We start from the raw sequence: 18,210 nt of genomic DNA on the forward strand, positions 1-18,210 counted from the left end.
TTTTGCTAAAGTCAGACCTAAGACGTTTATTTTAACTATGTGGGAGAATGTAAGCCGGGATAATACTTCCTTTAAAATTGCAAAGAGAATGAGTGACATTAAATAATTTTTTAATACAAACTTTCGGTTGGTAATCAGTTTTATTCTCACGTAAGTGCCACGAAATTAATTTCAGTGGCTTCACTTAAAACTTCATTTGTTCCAGGTTACCACTTCCTCATTCGTAGCTTGAGATACGGCTGTGAACGTAATTGTGTTTGATCGAATCGACCAAAAATTTCAGCAGTACTTCAAATTCTGTTTAAATATATCGTAACAATTTCGTCGAAGAGACAAATAGCATCTGAGCAACAATATTGTTCGAGAAGGACTTGTAAAGAGAATAAAAAATTCCAATGCGCGCCTTGTTGGAGATCTGTGCCCTTTCAGTCCGTTGTCTATTTCGTTGCTATGATACGTGTTCTACCGGTGTTGTTTACTCTAATGTGTTGGATTATGAGTAGTTACGATTATCAGGCAGCTGAAAACAAAAATTTATAAAAGTATTATTGCTTGTATTGCACTTGGCTAAACAACCTGGTGATTCTCATTTTGATTTCAATTATCTTAAGGTTGCCACGCCTGTTGTAGCTTTAGTAGCGTGCCGACAGATGGCGTTAAGGAGCAACGCTAAGCAAAACAAGCGGTGGGTGATCCTTGTCACATTTTTGGGGATGTAGTCGCATTCATTGATCAGTACATTACGGTAAGATGTCAGATTTGGCGGGCGAAGTGTGTGATCCGGTGTTGTTGAATACATTTCTCATAAAGAAGAAGAAATGTAGAGTCTACTTTCACCGAGGGACACTGACATGGGAAACAGAAGGATCTCCATACAGTAAGTTAACAAATACGTGCCGCAGCATTACATACGCTGTTGAATCTGTTATAAAATACAAAGGTTGCTGTTGTGCTTTGCATTCTCTTGAATCACATAGTTGGAATTTCGCAAACTGTCCCAAGATTTTCGGTATGTCGATTGTATGTTCAGTAACGTGGCTGTTTGGCGACGAGATGTCCGTACCAGCCTTGAATTCTTGAATGTAAAATGTAAATATTAATTACTTCATGATTTTTTAGACAAACTAAAGCGCTGCATAGTGAAGACTTTACGTAAAACCTTTGTGTACCCAATGACAGTGTCTGTGAAAGTGATAATCTGATGTATACATAATACTTTGGAAGCTATATTGTACGTAAAAGGCGTATCCCTTTTAATTCGACAAGTTTCAGCTAACTTGTCATATAACTGAATTCAAAACATGTTATATTTCGAGATGAAAAGAAACAATGCATGTTGATAACAGAACGTCACGTTTCAAAATCAAATCACCGTGCCGTCCCTCGGCTCCGTATCCTAGAACACATGCTATTGTTTTTGTCTAGCATTATAATTAAAATACTAGCTTGTACGTTCTTTTTAACGGTGAGAAAAACTGCCTACCAGTTTTTATGCAACTACACTGTTTTTAGATTGTAGAACAGAAACGAATTATTTCTCACCTGAACAATGATTTTAGTGCTAATTGTTGCAACATTATTTTTTTCTTCTTTCTTTCGGGGTGCGAGAGTAGGAACATTGGGATCTCCCGAATGTGTTTCTGTGGTAGTACGTCGTCAACCTTTATTGGTGTTGCAATATGTTATTTACCAGTTACAAAATAAGACCAGCTGGTTACGACAAAGTGCGGAGAATGTTTCCCCACAACCAGCGCCACCAAAAGTAATACTGCATTCCAACGAATACTTCCTTTCACTAAAATATATTTATACTTATAATGTTGGAAATTAGTACAGTATTGCTTGCGCTTTATGTTGCAACAATGTTATTTGAATGTCAACAAGGCTGATTGTCTCCTTCCAAAGAGGAATCATTACAGGAATGCTGAAGAGGATGAAGACAGATATTTAATATAGTTTTGCTTTGGTACGGTGCCAAATTTCACAACTGTAATGTTATTCAAATGAAAAGCCAGATGAAGGTAATTTAGACATATGCAGCGGCTGCAGAGACGCAGTGCACCCTGTCACATGTATCCAAGCTAAGATGAGTTAACTGTTTTGCATGTAGAATTCATTCCAGTGCGGTCACTCGTCTTGAATGACAGATGCGGAACCCGAGGACGGAATGGGCTTTTTTACAGTACACTATTTAGCATTAACCTCTGCGTGTGTACCGCTGAAAGCATTCAGTCGAGTAATTACGAATGATACTCTTGGAGTGATTGTTACGCAAACAAATTTTTATTATTAAATAATTTATTGAAACCATGTTTGCTGACCAGCGGCGGTGTAGGGGGGGGGGGGGGGGGGTGGTAACTGGTAACGCTTAGGGTGAAAGCGTATTACAAGAGACATAGGCCAGGAATACGGCAGTAATGGAAAAAATATTTGTAGTTTAAATACCTTTTAATAACTTTACATCTGCAGAGTTCGGATACAGCTACTTTCACGTTACCCCGTGAACCTAATGTAAATGGATTAAGGTGTACTCATAAGTGCTAAGGTAACCTGTCAGACCAAGAGATGGAACGGTAGTGTTTATCACCAGATCATGTACTAGTTTACATTCAGAACGACGACGAATTCCTTGCCCAGCTGCAGAAGGAGCTGCAATAGTACTTGTCTTCCAAATCCACTCGTTTTGTGGAATATTTTGTGTTTTTGTTTCTTTAGGAGGCCAGTCGATAGCGTTATCAATTGATCAGTTAACAGGAGAACATTAATGAAAAGACTTTTCCAGCTTTTATGTCTAACACACAAATGAATGGAAACATGAATACGTGAAAGAACAGACAAGGAAACTGCAGTGCATATCAGTCTTCGTTAGAAGCCAACAGATTCAATATTGGTAACTCGCAATTAATGTTGCGAAAAGTTACTGTGACACATATCAAACAGTAGAAACAGATACCGTCTGATTTGAAAATTTCTGTGGAAATCAACCTCTTCCTGGAGATGGTATTCAGTTCCATATACGTTCTCTACCGTGGAACTCTAGTAAAACGGCTTAAAACACACAGCACTATTCTTGTGGGATCGTATTGGGCAATGTGTTATGATGCATAGTGCTCGGCGATTTTAAGACGTGCTAATATCAATATTTGTGAGCTTGTAGTCAACAAAGATACAGATTCGCACTGCCCGTCGCGCGAGATCGGCGAGGGCAAACAATAATGTGCTATGGAAGAGCAGAATTCTTTTCTCTTGCACTCCTTTCGCAAAGGTTGTAGTAAAGGGAGCTAATGTTAGTGGTGCTGAGCAAACACTACTGTGCACAAATCAGCGAGGGAATATTCGATTACGCATTGGAAAATGCGTGAGAAAATAATACTTTCGATTTTTTTCCCGCCATTCTCACCGATTGAGCTCGAGACAGAATACGTATAATTAATTCCCTGAGATGCATGTAATGAAATATTTGACTATACTTAAGAAAACGGGATATAACAGATTCTTGGGTTTCTCGCCAAAAATGAAGTTCTTTAACTTATTTAATAATATTACTATAAGTTAATTTGTATTTCTCTTTTAATGTCTACCAGTTTTTTTTCCGTTTCTCTGTGAACTAGGGGACCTGTGGACATCCATACAGAGATGCTTTGATATCACAAAGGATTAATCTCCATTCAGCCCATATACATCACCAATATTCAAGTATGAGTCGCACTAGCAATTAATATTTCGAAACAAATTGCACTTTACATTTTTTCTAATAGTGAACTGAAATCGACCGTTTCTACTATTTTACTGGACCAGTGTGATTTTTCCATTTTTATGATACCAACTTTCCTTACACTGTTGGCCATTTTGGCCCCCATGTATTCGGCAAGTACTTGACCACAAATTTTTAGTAGAATGTCTTCAGATTCTTCTTTTATGATAGATACAGTTCTAGAACTAGGTCAACTATTTACCAGAGTTTATGCCCATTTCCAGTATGTGAACTATGTACGTTTTTAAATGAGACAGGCCACGACCACTTGTGAATTCAGTTAACCAAAAATGCAGTCTTTTCTGCTCCCTGTTATGCTGTTACTGTGACAAAATTATGCCTTTCAGCTTAGCGGAGGAGTGCTGTAATGCAGATGGGTTTAAACCCCGAAGAAGTCGGCGATCAGTAAACTGGAGAAAAAGAGAAAATTGGAAGTGCTATGTAGGGACAAAAGAAATTTGCACGCATTAGAGCGCTGCAAAGGCAGAAGAGTGACCGAACTGAAAAGTTGTCTGCGTAGACTACTGGGACATTTCGTAGCGGCCACTTCCTGATTCTGAGATACTTCCGTACTGTCGAGCCTCTTAAGCAAGGATTTTCACCTCTTGCGAAGCGTCTGGTAGAAAAACTTGCACATATGTGGGCCAGTTTCGATGAAAGATAGGACCGAATTTGTTGCACGTACCGTGTTGACGGCAATGTCGCTAGTATGGAACATTTGCTGGTACTTGAAAAAGAATTGGTGGCGAACTGTTTCAATGTAGCTAGATTACTTCTCTTGTGTTTTACCGACGAGCCCATTGCTCTACATACGATCTTGCCAGAGTTTTAGGGTGAATGCAGATAGAATCAGGAGCTTTTGTGCTACTCTTTCCACGTAGCGTCCTTGCAGAGTTATCCACATTATCTGTGGGCCAAACGGGATGCAGAAGAGACAACGTTATGGACTAATAATGGGAAAGGATAGGTCTAATTCTAGTTTAAGCTTCTCACTGACATGGATGTAGTGTCACTGACGCAGAGTAATTCTGATCATCATCTTCTGGATTTACGTTTTCCTGTTGTGACTCCTGTTCACGTGATAATTTTTTGTTGTGTGTATGTTCTCAGGCAACGTTTTATAATTTTTCGCCTGAAAATTCGTTGAATCGTACTCTACGGTCCGATGTTCAAAGCTCTTCTCCCTTTCACCTTGTGTGAGCGAGCTTGAACTCTCCAAATCAGATGGAGCAATGCCGCGTTCTCTGAAGTAAGAATGCTGTTTTTAATGCTTTTGTTTTCATCCACTAATTTGGTCAGCCGTCCGGGAACGATGGCAGACCGTGAGTTCTTATTGTTTGCAAGAGTTACTTTTATACTAAGGATCCAAGCAGTAGCGTTATTAAGAAATTGTTGGCATTACTTCCTGATTTAACTAAATGTAATTTTATATCTAATTTTACGATGTTTTTGTCACTATGTGAACTTAATTTTGAACCTGGAATCAGTCTACCTATGGTCTTCCGCTGTTTTCTACAGCTTGACGAATCCTGCAATTCTCGTGCATTATTTTTTCCCCCCTTACTCCAAATTATTTCCAGTTCTCGTTCATGTCTTTTATCCAATTGTTCTCTATTATGTCGCGCTCCATATCTTCTTGGCCAACACCATGTGGTCCATCCTCATGATGTGATGAGAAAATCTCAATCTTCTTTTCTCTGTCATACCTTCAGTTTGTTCCACACTGTCATAAAACTTATGCTCTGATCTTTATATCCAAACGTCACCTTGTACATTCGTGCTCCAGATCTTTCAAAAATTTTTCGATTATCCACCTCCAGTCGAATACAGACCTGTTGCATAAGATGCTCATGTCTTTTTCATATAACGCAGTATTTCTGATTGTAGACATATGACTTTCCTCAATAGATTCTTTTATCGTTATGTTTTTCTTGCAGTACACCGCAGTTTTCACAGAGCTTGGGACCTAGCTATATATTTGCAAATTTCGTTGAAAACTAGCATCGAAAAAAAATTCAAATTAAGGGATAGAAGACTGGATATAGTTGAGAATGTTCTACATCATAGTAGTGCGTCAGAATTGCATCGAGTCGTGCATTTTACCGGCAGATTCAGACTTCCTTGTCTTTGTACCTTAGGTCCTCTCTGTGGCACTCTATTGACACTACCTGATATGTACCATATTGTGTTTTAACTGTGTTATGTTACTGGCTTCGTTCCTCTTATTTTATGAGCCATTTCCAATGTTATCCTTTTTAAATTAGAACGTGATTCCCTGGTTTGAAACGGTGATGCCAGTGGATATATTAGAACTATATACAGTATTTCCTAGCTGATTAGTGCACGATAGAGTGTAATCGGCACGACTAACATTAGCTTCCTTTGCGAAAGGATTGCAAGAGAAAAACTTCTGCTTTTCCTTACCACATTATTAAGTTTTCCGTCACCGATCTCGCGTGAGGGGCAGTGTGAATCTGTATCTTTGCTGAATACGAGCTCACAGATATTGGTATTAGCACGTCTTAAGACAGCCGAGCACTATGCATCATAATACATTGCCTAAAACGATCCCACAAGAATAGTGCTGGGTATTTTTGGAGCCGTTCGACACCTACGACAGCTTGATTTTACTAAAGTTCCACGCTATAGAACGTACCTGGAACTATATACCATCTCTCGGAAAAGGTTGATTTCCAAAGGATTCTTCACTGAGATGATCCGCGACTTCCCTGATAATATGACGAGCATATTTCCCTCGACGCCCAGTTGTCCTATGACGTTTGAAGTAGAGCCAATATGACCATACACTGGCCACAAACCTGGCTATTGAGGAGAAGTTCGCGTTCACGTATATTGGTATTCTAATCCTCTCAGAAAACAATTAATAAGAAAAACAGTGGAACTTGAGTTGATATCAAGATATCTACTTCTCTGCTCTGCAAGCCACCATACGATGCATGGCGAAGAGTACCACGTACCACAGTTAAAAGCAGTCATTCCTTTTCATGTCCGACTCACAAATGGAGCCAGGGAAGAACAAGAGCTGTCTACATTGTCTGATTAAAGGATCCGGAATTGGCCACTAGCTGTCACGAGAGGCGGACCCGCCAGTGTAAATGAAGGCGAGTAGTATTGTGTTAGCAGTATAGGAGTAGTAACGTCAACCATGAATTAATCATCAGATGGTACCCGAGTAACAAATCCAACAGGGACATTTCAACTCTTCTAAAGATGTCCAAGTCGACTGTTGATGTGATTGTGAAGTGGAACCTCAAGGGAACAATCACAGCTCAACTAAGACCAGAAAAACGTCATGTACTGATGTATAGTGACTGTCGTCATAAGCCATACAGTTCTGTAGACAATACTAAGCGACGGTTGAGGTGGTGTAAAGAGCGATGACACTGGGCAGTGGATGGCCGGAAAAGAGTGATTTTGAGTAATGAATCACGCTATACCCTGTGTCAGTCCGATGGGAAGGGGCTGGGTTTGGCGCATGCCTGGAGCACATTATCTGCCATCGTGTCTCGTGCAAACAATGAAGTACGGAGTAGGTGGTGTTAAGATCTGGGGCTGTTTTTCGGGGTTGGGGGTATGGTCCCCATACTGCGTTTAAGGAACTCTTAATACCGAAGGATATGAACACATTTTACACCATTTTGGTCTGCCACAGTAGAGGAACAGTTTGCACACGACGATCGTTCGTATTAGCGTGTCACTGTATCCTGTCATAAAGCAGCATCTGCCAGGCAATGGTTGTAAAGAATAACATTCCTGAAATGGACTGGCTTACCCAGAGTCCTGACCTAACCTCAGTGGAACATCTTTGGGATTAGTTAGAAAGTCGACTTCGTCCCAGACCTCAGCGTTTAACATAACTATAATTTCTCGTTTCGGCCCTTGAGGAAGGATGGGGTGCCATCCCTCCACAGGCATTGACACATCACTAAAAGTGTTCTCAGCAGAGTTCAAGCCGTGATAAAAGCGAAGGGTGGACGCATTCCATATAAATGTCTGCTGATAGGTGTCTAGATATTTTCGATCAGATAGTGTATGTCCATCCGTACGAATCCTATTATTTCTTGATGTGTGTCTTCGCGGTTCTTATTTGTGGAGTACGGTGCCGGCTGTAAAATTATTCTGCAGACAATCACAAAGCTGAGAAGAATGGATCAGAACACTATGAGGCAACTGGGAGGGCTGTGTGGACACAGTGCAGTACTGCGATCAGTTTGACCTATAGAAGTTTGTTATGAATAACTGTACTTCCCACCCTCTCTGCTGCACCCGGTGCGCGAAGCAGGTGGTCCAGTGGAGTCGGTTTCTCTTGACGTCATAGAAGAGTGTGGAGGCAGCCAGGTATCAATATATGTCTCAAAAAAGCAGTCTCATAGGTTCAGTAAGGAATTGGGTCAGTGTAATGTACGGATGTTGGACGCCTCTCGTTGCTATCGACAGTAATTTAAGGACTCTGCAGTATCAGATCAATATCTTCCAATTGATTGTCCAGAACTGCAATCAACATTTCGGCGATGGTTGCATGCCTGTGCTGACATGAACGCGACTGACCGTGCGTGGGACCAGTTGGAACGCGTAGTGAATAGTCTCCGTAACCTTCCGCACGCACTCGTTGACCTCAGAATTCCCGCTGTCGAAGAATGAGGTATGCTCGACCGCAAACGTTTCGACCACCGTGTGGTACATACGGCTGTTCTCAACAACCGAAGCTGTTCAGTACAGCGCTGTAAGCGTCTTGATTTTTGATCAGAAGGACCATAATCGAGGTCTGCCGCTCCTTTAAACAACACTTCAATGCGATTGTACTATGCGAATCAGCTAGAACTTGCACTCCTTTCATTTCGTGAACGGCTAAAGATAACGAATCGAGATTGTGGGCAAATTATAGTACGCAGAGAGTTTCTTAATTTTATTCTATGGGTAATACGTTTAACACGTGTATCACCCAAGATACTGAAACAGGTACTTTTTTTATATACTTTATAACGACATCCAAAAGCTCTTGCACGCTCGAGTTCAGTGATATAACACTTGTTAATGTGGATATTGAAACTTCTCGTTGAAGTATCCGAAAAATATTCAAAACTTGAAAGGCAAAGCGAACAGAGTCAGGTATTGCGATGTAAACACCGCCAAGTGAGGCTATTATTCCAAGCCCTTACGGTGTAACAGGCCTTTCTATTGTTTAATCGATTCTAAAAGAGCTTTTTACTTAATCATGTTTACAGGGGCCGGACAAAAATATGGAAACATCAAAATCGCAACACATTACCATGTACGGCGTTGGAGAAACGTTGGCATAAAACGGCTTGCGGTCACTTCAGAATGCGTATGTAACAGGTCCTGTGTGCCTGTGAAGGGGATGTTATGCCCTGCAAAAATGACAAGTGCAGGTAAAGACGGTGAACATCGATCACACACGCTCCCCTCCAAAGTGGACCATAAGGGCTCAATAATATTGACATCTGATGACTTGGGTGGTCAGGGGAAATGCGACAATTCATCGACGATGCGAGCTATGTGAACAGGGGCCCTGTCGTCTGGAACACAGGGTCTCTATTGGGGAACAAACATTGTACCATGGGAAGGACGTGATCAGCCAAAATGGTCCCATGGTCCTCGGTAATATTGCGACATTGGACAGTAATCATGGGGCGAATGAAATATCATGCTGTGGCAGCCAAAATTATTACCGAAAACCCCCGCCCTCCCTCCCCTTTTAACACCCCTCCTCCCTGTTTCACTCGTGGGACGTAAAGTCGAAATTTTTCCATTGCTCCATAGTCCACGTTTTATTGCTTCGGCTCCGCGGGCGTTTGCATCACTAAACAGTGGTTTTGGAACTCCAATTCAGCCTGCAGTTACCTGTTTGTAGACCCCATTTGTGGTATGCTGGAGCTGACAGAGTTCGCGAGTGCGGCATCCAGTTCTGCCGTGACTTGCAGCTGTTGTCCCCTTATTTTTCGTCACAATCTTCATTGACGGTCTGTCACGATCACTCCACACACACACACCTTCGTCTGCGTTGTGACTTAGCTGATGATTTTTTTTTCCGCACTTTCCCTGTGTGTGATACAAATCTTCGATCCGATGCCTCTTGAAACATCAAACACTTCGGCTATCTTGATTGAGGTAGCACCCACCATACGAGTACCAACAACTTTCCCACGTTCGATCTCATTTAGAGCCGACATAATGCACTCACAACGACATGTTCTCTGTTCTGACCACGACTGACTCTTGCAGCTTCTTGTAGACATTGCACAGGTGCCTTTCATGGTCAACTAAGTAGTGCAACATGCTTGCTTGGCTAACATGTGCATTATGTTCAAACATCCATGTCTGTTAGTGTTTCCACATTTTTGCCCAACCCCTGTATGTACAGACATTTGAAATGGTTTCCTCTAATCATCTTGTGCTGCGCTGAAAGTTGTGAGGTAACGGGCGAGTTGTGGCGCCCTGAAAATATTCTAAGTTCGGAGTTGGTGTCCAGGCCGACCATGTGACTGGGAATTCCTTGGTCACGCTGTGTCGATGAAAGAGACTTGTATGCTGAGAGTGCCAAAGATGGCGGCCTTGGTGAAACCATCACGGCAGACATTTCACAGTTCGTATAGAAATTAATACGAGCCAGATGCATCATGATACCTCAAAAAGAAACATGTTCATTATCATTATTTGCATGACGATTCTGATGGTGTAATCAGATTTTCAGTATCTTTATTAGTTTAAAGTTTAGTATCTGAAGATAAATTATACAAGTAACGCCTAGCAACGAATTTCCAAAATCTAAACGGTTCATCCGATTTTGTCGACCACGTGTCTTTAGAAAGCTATTAGTGTAAATCTAAATCGGTGTGAATTACACCCATGTAACTTGAATAGTACATGGGTTATTGGAGGTCTAAGTGGCTGATTACTACTAATCGCGTGAGGCCATAAGTACTCTACAGTTGCACGAAAAAACGGTAGCAGCATGCTTATAAATATATTTACTCGTCTATGTCTTTGTTTATATCCGATATATACTACACCTGAAGAAATTGGTTAAATATTTACTGTGTTTTAGAAAGTACAGACATTAGGCTACTGGCCTACCTTTTGTTGCTATTTCTTTGATACGTGTTTATTTAATTTGTTTGTGTATTTAAAAATGGTTCAAATGGCTCTGAGCACTTTGAAACTTAACTTCTGAGGTGATCAGTCCCCTGGAACTTAGAACTACTTAAACCTAACTAACCTAAGGACATCACACACATCCATGACCGGCCGGCTTATGTATTTAATAATGTGTGTTAGAGCGTGTTCATGGTCCCGCCGTAGGAATATTTATTTAATTTCAAGTTATTTAAATGTAAATCCAGTATTTCGAATGTTTCATTATGTTTGTGTGTGTTGGCAGAAGCGCTCTAGCCAATCACAGCACTCGTTACTACAGCAGGCTACTACAGAAGTGGGGGAGGAGCTGGACAGTACGAGAGAGTCCTGGACAGTATGGCGTGACGGACGCACGGTCGCGGGAAAGACGTACAAGGAGAGTGGAGCAGTTTGTGCATGGTGGCGTGAGATAGAAATATTTCGTAGTGCCGACTTGTACACTTGTGTGATTTCTGTGACTTCTGCAGTGAAGACGTTGTATGCGTTTAGAAGTGAATATCTTACGAGCTATGTTGTTGTTCATAACTAATTACGTGAAGTAGGAATCTATTGTTTCCCTGTTATTCAACTTACATTTTATTTGATTGCTGGACCATCGACACCAATAAGTGTTTTACAGTATTAAAGGGCATTCTTAAAGGTACTTATGCTATCGTACCCATCATTTAAAGTCGTTAAAATAGTACCCGCAGAACTTATTTAATTGCAATCTTTCATTTATTAATTTCTATATGTGTTGTTGTCTTCAGTCCTGAGACTGGTTTGATGCAGCTCTCCATGCTACTCTATCCTGTGCAAGCTGCTTCATCTCCCAGTACCTACTGCAACCTACATCCTTCTGAATCTGCTTAGTGTACTCATCTCTCGGTCTCCCTCTACGATTTTTACCCTCCACGCTGCCCTCCAATGCTAAATTTGTGATCCCTTGATGCCTCAAAACATGTCCTACCAACCGATCCCTTCTTCTAGTCAAGTTGTGCCACAAACTTCTCTTCTCCCCAATCCTATTCAATACCTCCTCATTAGTTACGTGATCTATCCACCTTATCTTCAGTATTCTTCTGTAGCACCACATTTCGAAAGCTTCTATTCTCTTCTTGTCCAAACTAGTTATCGTCCATGTTTCACTTCCATACATGGCTACACTCCAAACAAATACTTTCAGAAACGACTTCCTGATACATAAATCTATATTCGATGTTAACAAATTTCTCTTCTTCAGAAACGCTTTCCTTGCCATTGCCAGTCTACATTTTATATCCTCTCTGCTTCGACCATCATCAGTTATTTTACTTCCTAAATAGAAAAACTCCTTTACTACTTTAAGTGTCTCATTTCCTAATCTAATTCCCTCAGCATCACCCGATTTAATTTGACTACATTCCGTTATCCTCGTTTTGCTTTTGTTAATGTTCATCTTATATCCTCCTTTCAAGACACTGTCCATTCCGTTCAACTGCTCTTCCAAGTCCTTTGCCGTCTCTGACAGAATTACAATGTCATCGGCGAACCTCAAAGTTTTTACTTCGTCTCCATGAATTTTACATTTTTGCGAAAAGTTTCAACGTCACCATTAACAAGCGTTGTATCACTGTACTCGTCTTTTCAAGAAGTTTCAAATGCTATTAAAGTATATCGTTCATTAAAAAAAGTCTTACTTTATTCAATATCTTGGAATATACCAGAATTAAGAGCATTACACGTGCAACAAAATAACGTACGCGCCTGCTTACTCTCGTTTGCCGAAAAACTTGATACGGTAGACAAGCAGCTGCTGCAACAGGACGTGTTACCTTCGTCACCACTTTAATTCAAATGAGCACACAGTCTCTATCTGCTGTGCTGATAAATTCCCCATTCCCTGGGTATCGTTAAAACAAATGCCCAGAGCTATAAAACTGAGGCCGTATCTTTTTGGTCTCATTGACAGGTAGAATGAAGATCACCTGTTCGTCGCCTGCAGTTTACTGAAAAGTAATTGACCAGGCTGGAAGAGGACGCATATTAGGAACAGAGTTATGCTTGTTGTGATGAATTCAAATTTCATATTTTCAGCAGTGTAAACAATTAATTATGAAACTTCCTGGCAGATTAAAACCACATGTCTCACCAGAACTCAAATTAACTGTATTGGCAAGTGTCAGTAGAATCCAAGTATGGCTGTAGAATATGATTTTGTCCGGCATTATCATGTGGGTAGTTGTTACGTACCAAGATGTCGTTGTTTCGTTATTGAGGACAATTTCAGTGGTAAGAATTATCAGAACCCTTACAGGGACATGGTTTACTCTTTACTCCAACAAAGAAACACATTGATCGATTGTGGTGGCAGCGGAATGGACCCTCGAACATATGCTGTAGCAGCTCCTTGGTCTCGGTCGTGTTGACAGGTCTCCGTGAACGAGGCACAGTCAGTAAGGGACGAGGCACAGAGAAGTATTTGTTTAAACGTGCAGCGATTTTCGACTTTGGTGCATCCGGTCCATATTCAAGGCGCATACTATCTGTACGGTGTCGGTTGCTGAGCGCAAGAACATGTATTGCATTAGCTAGTGCAGAGGAATCCTAGTTACCATTATACCTGATTCTAGAACAGAATTTGTAGATCTGCCATGGTAGGCCGTCAATGCGCTCTCTCTCTCTCTCTCTCTCTCTCTCTCTCTCTCTCTCTCTCTCTCTCTCTCTCTCTCATTCGAATGACACTTACCACTTGCAGGCGTACTTTCATTGCTTTTCAACTTTGAGACTGATCTGATCTCAGTAGGCTATGTCGGATTCCGTGTACAGTTAGTGTAAAATTTACCGCGTGGAAGTTCCTTGTTATTCACATCCAAGAACTTTCCTCTGATACGCCAGGCACCCTGGCTAGTAAAAGGAATGTACAGCGGCGAATCTGGTAATTCAGTTTTCTTGATTATGGGGGGCGTGGCACTTCCCCGCCAAAATCCGCCATCTTGATTGACGTCACCGTCACCATCACCATCTTCATTGACGTCATCGCCGAAATCTTGGATAACGGTACGTGTCCCCGAACCAGCTTTCTTCCAGTACTTCTAGTTTGGGATAGTATAGGAGATGCGGAGGTGTTCGATGTGGGCGGGGAAGGGGGGGGGATTTGATAAGATGGTAAAAGATCTATGAGGAGGAAGGTTGAAAGCGAGACAAAGTGCATGCTGTTCGAGGATTTAGAGGGACTTAAAAAACTGTGGTTGAGATCCATGCAACATTTGCATACCCCAAAATCAAGCATTCTAATATAGCATATTTGCCAGACATTTCAGTGTCTACATGTAGAAATTTTACTGTGCAGTCAAGTTCGCAATACAAAATTAATTTTTAACAATTATTTCTACTGTTTAGGACACTGAAGTTTATATTTTTTATCGAAATTATAATGTAGAATCAAATGAATTGGTTTTTAGTTGAAAAAAAAAAACAGAAAATTGAATTTTGGCGCTTATAGCGCCATTTACCACGAATGGAAAAAAAAATGACAGAGAGAGATTCGTGGTTAGGCCTCTCGAATAGCAGCAACAGGACTACAAAACTTAGCGCCCCTATCCGGCGGGTGAAACTTTACTGCCAAACGCCCTCACTGTATTACACATCGCGGAGAGGTTTGTGGTTAAACACAGGACACTGCCGCACAGTCTGGCAATCAATCATGGATTGTATGCCACTGCCTCACCTCCCTGTGAACCAAATATTGAAGGTAAAAAGCCGGCTGGAGTGGCCGAGCGGTTCTAGGCGCTACAGTCTGGAACCGCGCGACCGCTACTGTCGCAGGTTCGAATCCTGTCTCGGCCATGGATGTGTGATGTCCTTAGGTTAGTTAGGTTTAAGTAGTTCTAAGTTCTAGGGGACTGATGACCTCAGCAGTTAAGTCCCATAGTGTTCAGAGACATTTTTTTAAGGTAAAAATTCTGCCACAGCCGGTGTACGAAATGGCCACATAAGAGCTGAACTGTACTCACTTTCTGTAGGAACTGGGTTTAGATTCCCACCTGGCAATGTATATTTGGGTTTTTGGTGTTTTCGTGAAATCGATTAACACATTGTCGTCGGAAAAATGGCGCGAAGTTCAAATTCCAGCACGTTAATGCACAACACCCCAGTTATCTCTACTGAGCAAAGAAACTGGCGGGAAAAAGTACTTGCCTTTATTATTTAACCAATTTCAAACAGGTGTGTTCTCCACTGGGTCTGGACTCCAACTGGCTTAGTTCATATCGTCGCCACCTGAGGATGCTGCTGTGACGTCAGGTGATGACGCCAGTAGCGTTATTCGAGATGGCCGTACCCAGTGTGTGCACCACGAGCTCCAGAGCCCAACTGGCTCAGTTCATATCGGTGCCACCAGAGGGCGCTCTCCTGACGTCAGATCATGACCCAAGTACCGGTTTTCAAGATGACGACACCTAGTGTGTTCACCGAGAGCTCCAGAGCCCAACTGGCTAGTTTATATATTGGCCATCAGAGGGCGCTACCGTGAAGTCGGGTGATAACACAAAATTGTCTTTTTATTTTTAAATGCGAACGGTTTTAGGTTAGGCTTTACCGTGACTGTTATTGACATTTTTACTGTTACCAGTCACTGTTTATTTGTTTCCACGTCGCGTTTCGAAGGTTTAAACCTCCATCATCAGGTGGATATACATCAGTTAATATGGCATTTGTGTGTGTTGTGTTGTGTTACGATTTCTTTGGAGGAAGTTGTGACACTGTATAGTGGAGAAAACAAAAAAGTATTTCAGAACTTGGTCTGTTTTGACAAAAATTGAACTTGTATCTAGCAGTAAACATAAATTAAGTAAGATAAAGTACCTCCAGTGGTCACAGGATCCTTTCACAGTCGTAACACATCACATGAACACTATCATATTGTATAAACAAATATGGCGTCGTAATCTATTAGGTGCATGGATTGTGCAGCAAAAGAGAAAACGTTCTCACAAAGTCCAGAGAATATACGTCCTAACCACATTATTACAGAAAACTTTTTTGAAGGATTTGGAGGTGTTGAATACATTTGTTGGAGTAAATACTTCAGGCAGTATGTAAATACGATTTTGACAGCTTAAAATAGCATAAAAGTTCATACTCATAATCCATGCACCTAATAGATTACGACGCCATATTTGTTTATACAATATGATAGTGTTCATGTGATGTGTTACGACTGTGAAAGGATCCTGTGACCACTAGAGGTACTTTATCTTACTTAATTTATGTTTACTGCTAGATACAAGTTCAATTTTTGTCAAAACAGACCAAGTTCTGAAATACTGTTTTGTTTTCTCCACTAGACAGTGTCACAACTTCCTCCAAAGAAATCGTAACACAACACAACACACACAAATGCCATATTAACTGCTGTATATCCACCTGATGATGGAGGTTTAAACCTTCGAAACGCGTCGTGGAAACAAATAAACAGTGACTGGTAACAGTAAACTTATTGTTTCATTTAATAACAAAATTGTCTGCTTTCTCTCTTTCTCGCACGTGTTATAACCCGGCATGCGCCGCATCAGCGGCCTGTGAGCGAGCGACCGCTTACATCACACCCTCAAGCCCACACCTTTATACTCGCGCCGGACATAGTTCAAATGTGTGTGAAATCTTATAGGACTTAACTGCTAAGGTCATCAGTCCCTAAACTTACACACTGCTTAACGTAAATTATCCTAAGGACAAACACACACACCGATGCCCGAGGGAGGACTCGAACCTCCGCACATAGTCTCCTGTAAATATGCTAACGAATTTAACTGAGCACAAGTGACGCCAACATCGCTCATCTAACATATCAATTACCTAAGTACTCAATTCCATTTCAATTTTAATCATATTCAATAAGTCAATTTCAATATTTAATGATCAAAAGAGGAGTTCCACATTTTCCCTCTTATCAGCACAGTGTTCATTCATGACTTAGCATCCCCCCCCCCCCCCCTTGAATGCTGCACTCCTATTGGCTACTGCATTAGTCACGTGATTCGACTTCATAGAACCTAGGACTTGGAATCAATTTTCACAAATGCCACATCCACCTGGACTTGGAATCAAATAGTTAAAGTCTTCACCACGATCCTCAACCCAGCACCACGCCCCCTTACCGACCCATGTGGGCAGGTTAACGTGCACTAACCTGTACTAACGTGTACTAACATGCACAGCGCATGTCGTCATCCAAGATGGTGGGGCAAAATGGCGGGAAAACATCTGAATACAAGTCTATTTTGCAGGCAGCGTGTCCACCACGAGATTTTTTACTTTTCCAACTGACATAGTACACATTACGGGCATCATATCATACTGTCATCCCTCCTATGACCTAATCCCAGATGGTGGTCTGTAGGAGTGAGAATTATGCTAAAGTAACTCGTGCTGTGCTAGGCTGCTGGGGAGACTAAGGAAGGAGTCCACTCTATTTACTTTCGAACATTTTATTTAGAGTTCGAATATATTTATCACACTGAGGCAAAACACTCTCCATCTTATGCTTGCGCTCACAATACACTGTCTGCACACAAACAAACAAACAACTCGTAATTTACACAAATAATTTAATTACAGACATTGACTCCTCCTAAATAATTCAGCACAGGTATGTCTAAACACACTCAGTACTCGTAAACTGTCCAAATAACTCGTACTACAGTCTGCACACCTGCTCGCAAAATAATTCAATGAACGCCAGCAAGCACCCTTCGCCAACCCCTGTCCAGTAGAGCTCACAGGCAGCCCCAACGACATGGCACGGCTGTCAGCTCTCAAACCACGCACAGGCCCCCGCCCGGATCCCGCAAGCATGAGGCGGCCACGTCTCATGCGTACTTCATTTCTGAGAAATTCCTCTCCAAATACGTATTCACCTAGGCACAGGTGCTGACGTGATCGGGCGGGAGCTGCCCCCGAACGCAGGCTAAAGTTGCGTGTATTCATTTTCCCTTATACCTACGCCACAGAACTCCAAGGCGCAGCCCCATACTCGAGACACATTGTCTTTACCGCGTATGGCAGAATAGCGCAGCCTGATTCCATCTAACGGAGCATACGTGACGTGTTCAGCTGTGCTTGCCTGCCCCAGCATGGCTCATGCCGCATCTCCCAGCGAAACGTCTGTGTGGCGGCTCACCACGCAACAACGTTCCCAATGTTATTCTTACGTCACATGGTTTTGTAAAAAAAAAAAAAAAAAAAAAAAAAAAAAGCCAACTCGTCCTCTCTGGAATTGTATGTTCTCCCAGAAATAGTTAACACTAGCTTTCTGTATG

General features: G+C 41.6%; 1 protein-coding gene across 1 annotated transcript in view; it reads left to right on the top strand.

Moving 5' to 3' along the window:
- The first annotated feature begins 219 nt into the window (after positions 1 to 219).
- Positions 220 to 18,210, top strand: part of LOC126298364 (ceramide kinase) — a 257,678-nt gene continuing 239,687 nt past the window's right edge. The window contains exon 1 of the mRNA XM_049989664.1: positions 220 to 877. Coding sequence (XP_049845621.1) covers positions 751 to 877 — 127 coding nt within the window. The 5' untranslated portion in view covers positions 220 to 750. The remainder of the gene's footprint in view (positions 878 to 18,210) is intronic.

Source organism: Schistocerca gregaria, chromosome X (genome assembly GCF_023897955.1).
Source record: "Schistocerca gregaria isolate iqSchGreg1 chromosome X, iqSchGreg1.2, whole genome shotgun sequence".
In the NCBI taxonomy this organism is placed as follows: domain Eukaryota; kingdom Metazoa; phylum Arthropoda; class Insecta; order Orthoptera; family Acrididae; genus Schistocerca; species Schistocerca gregaria.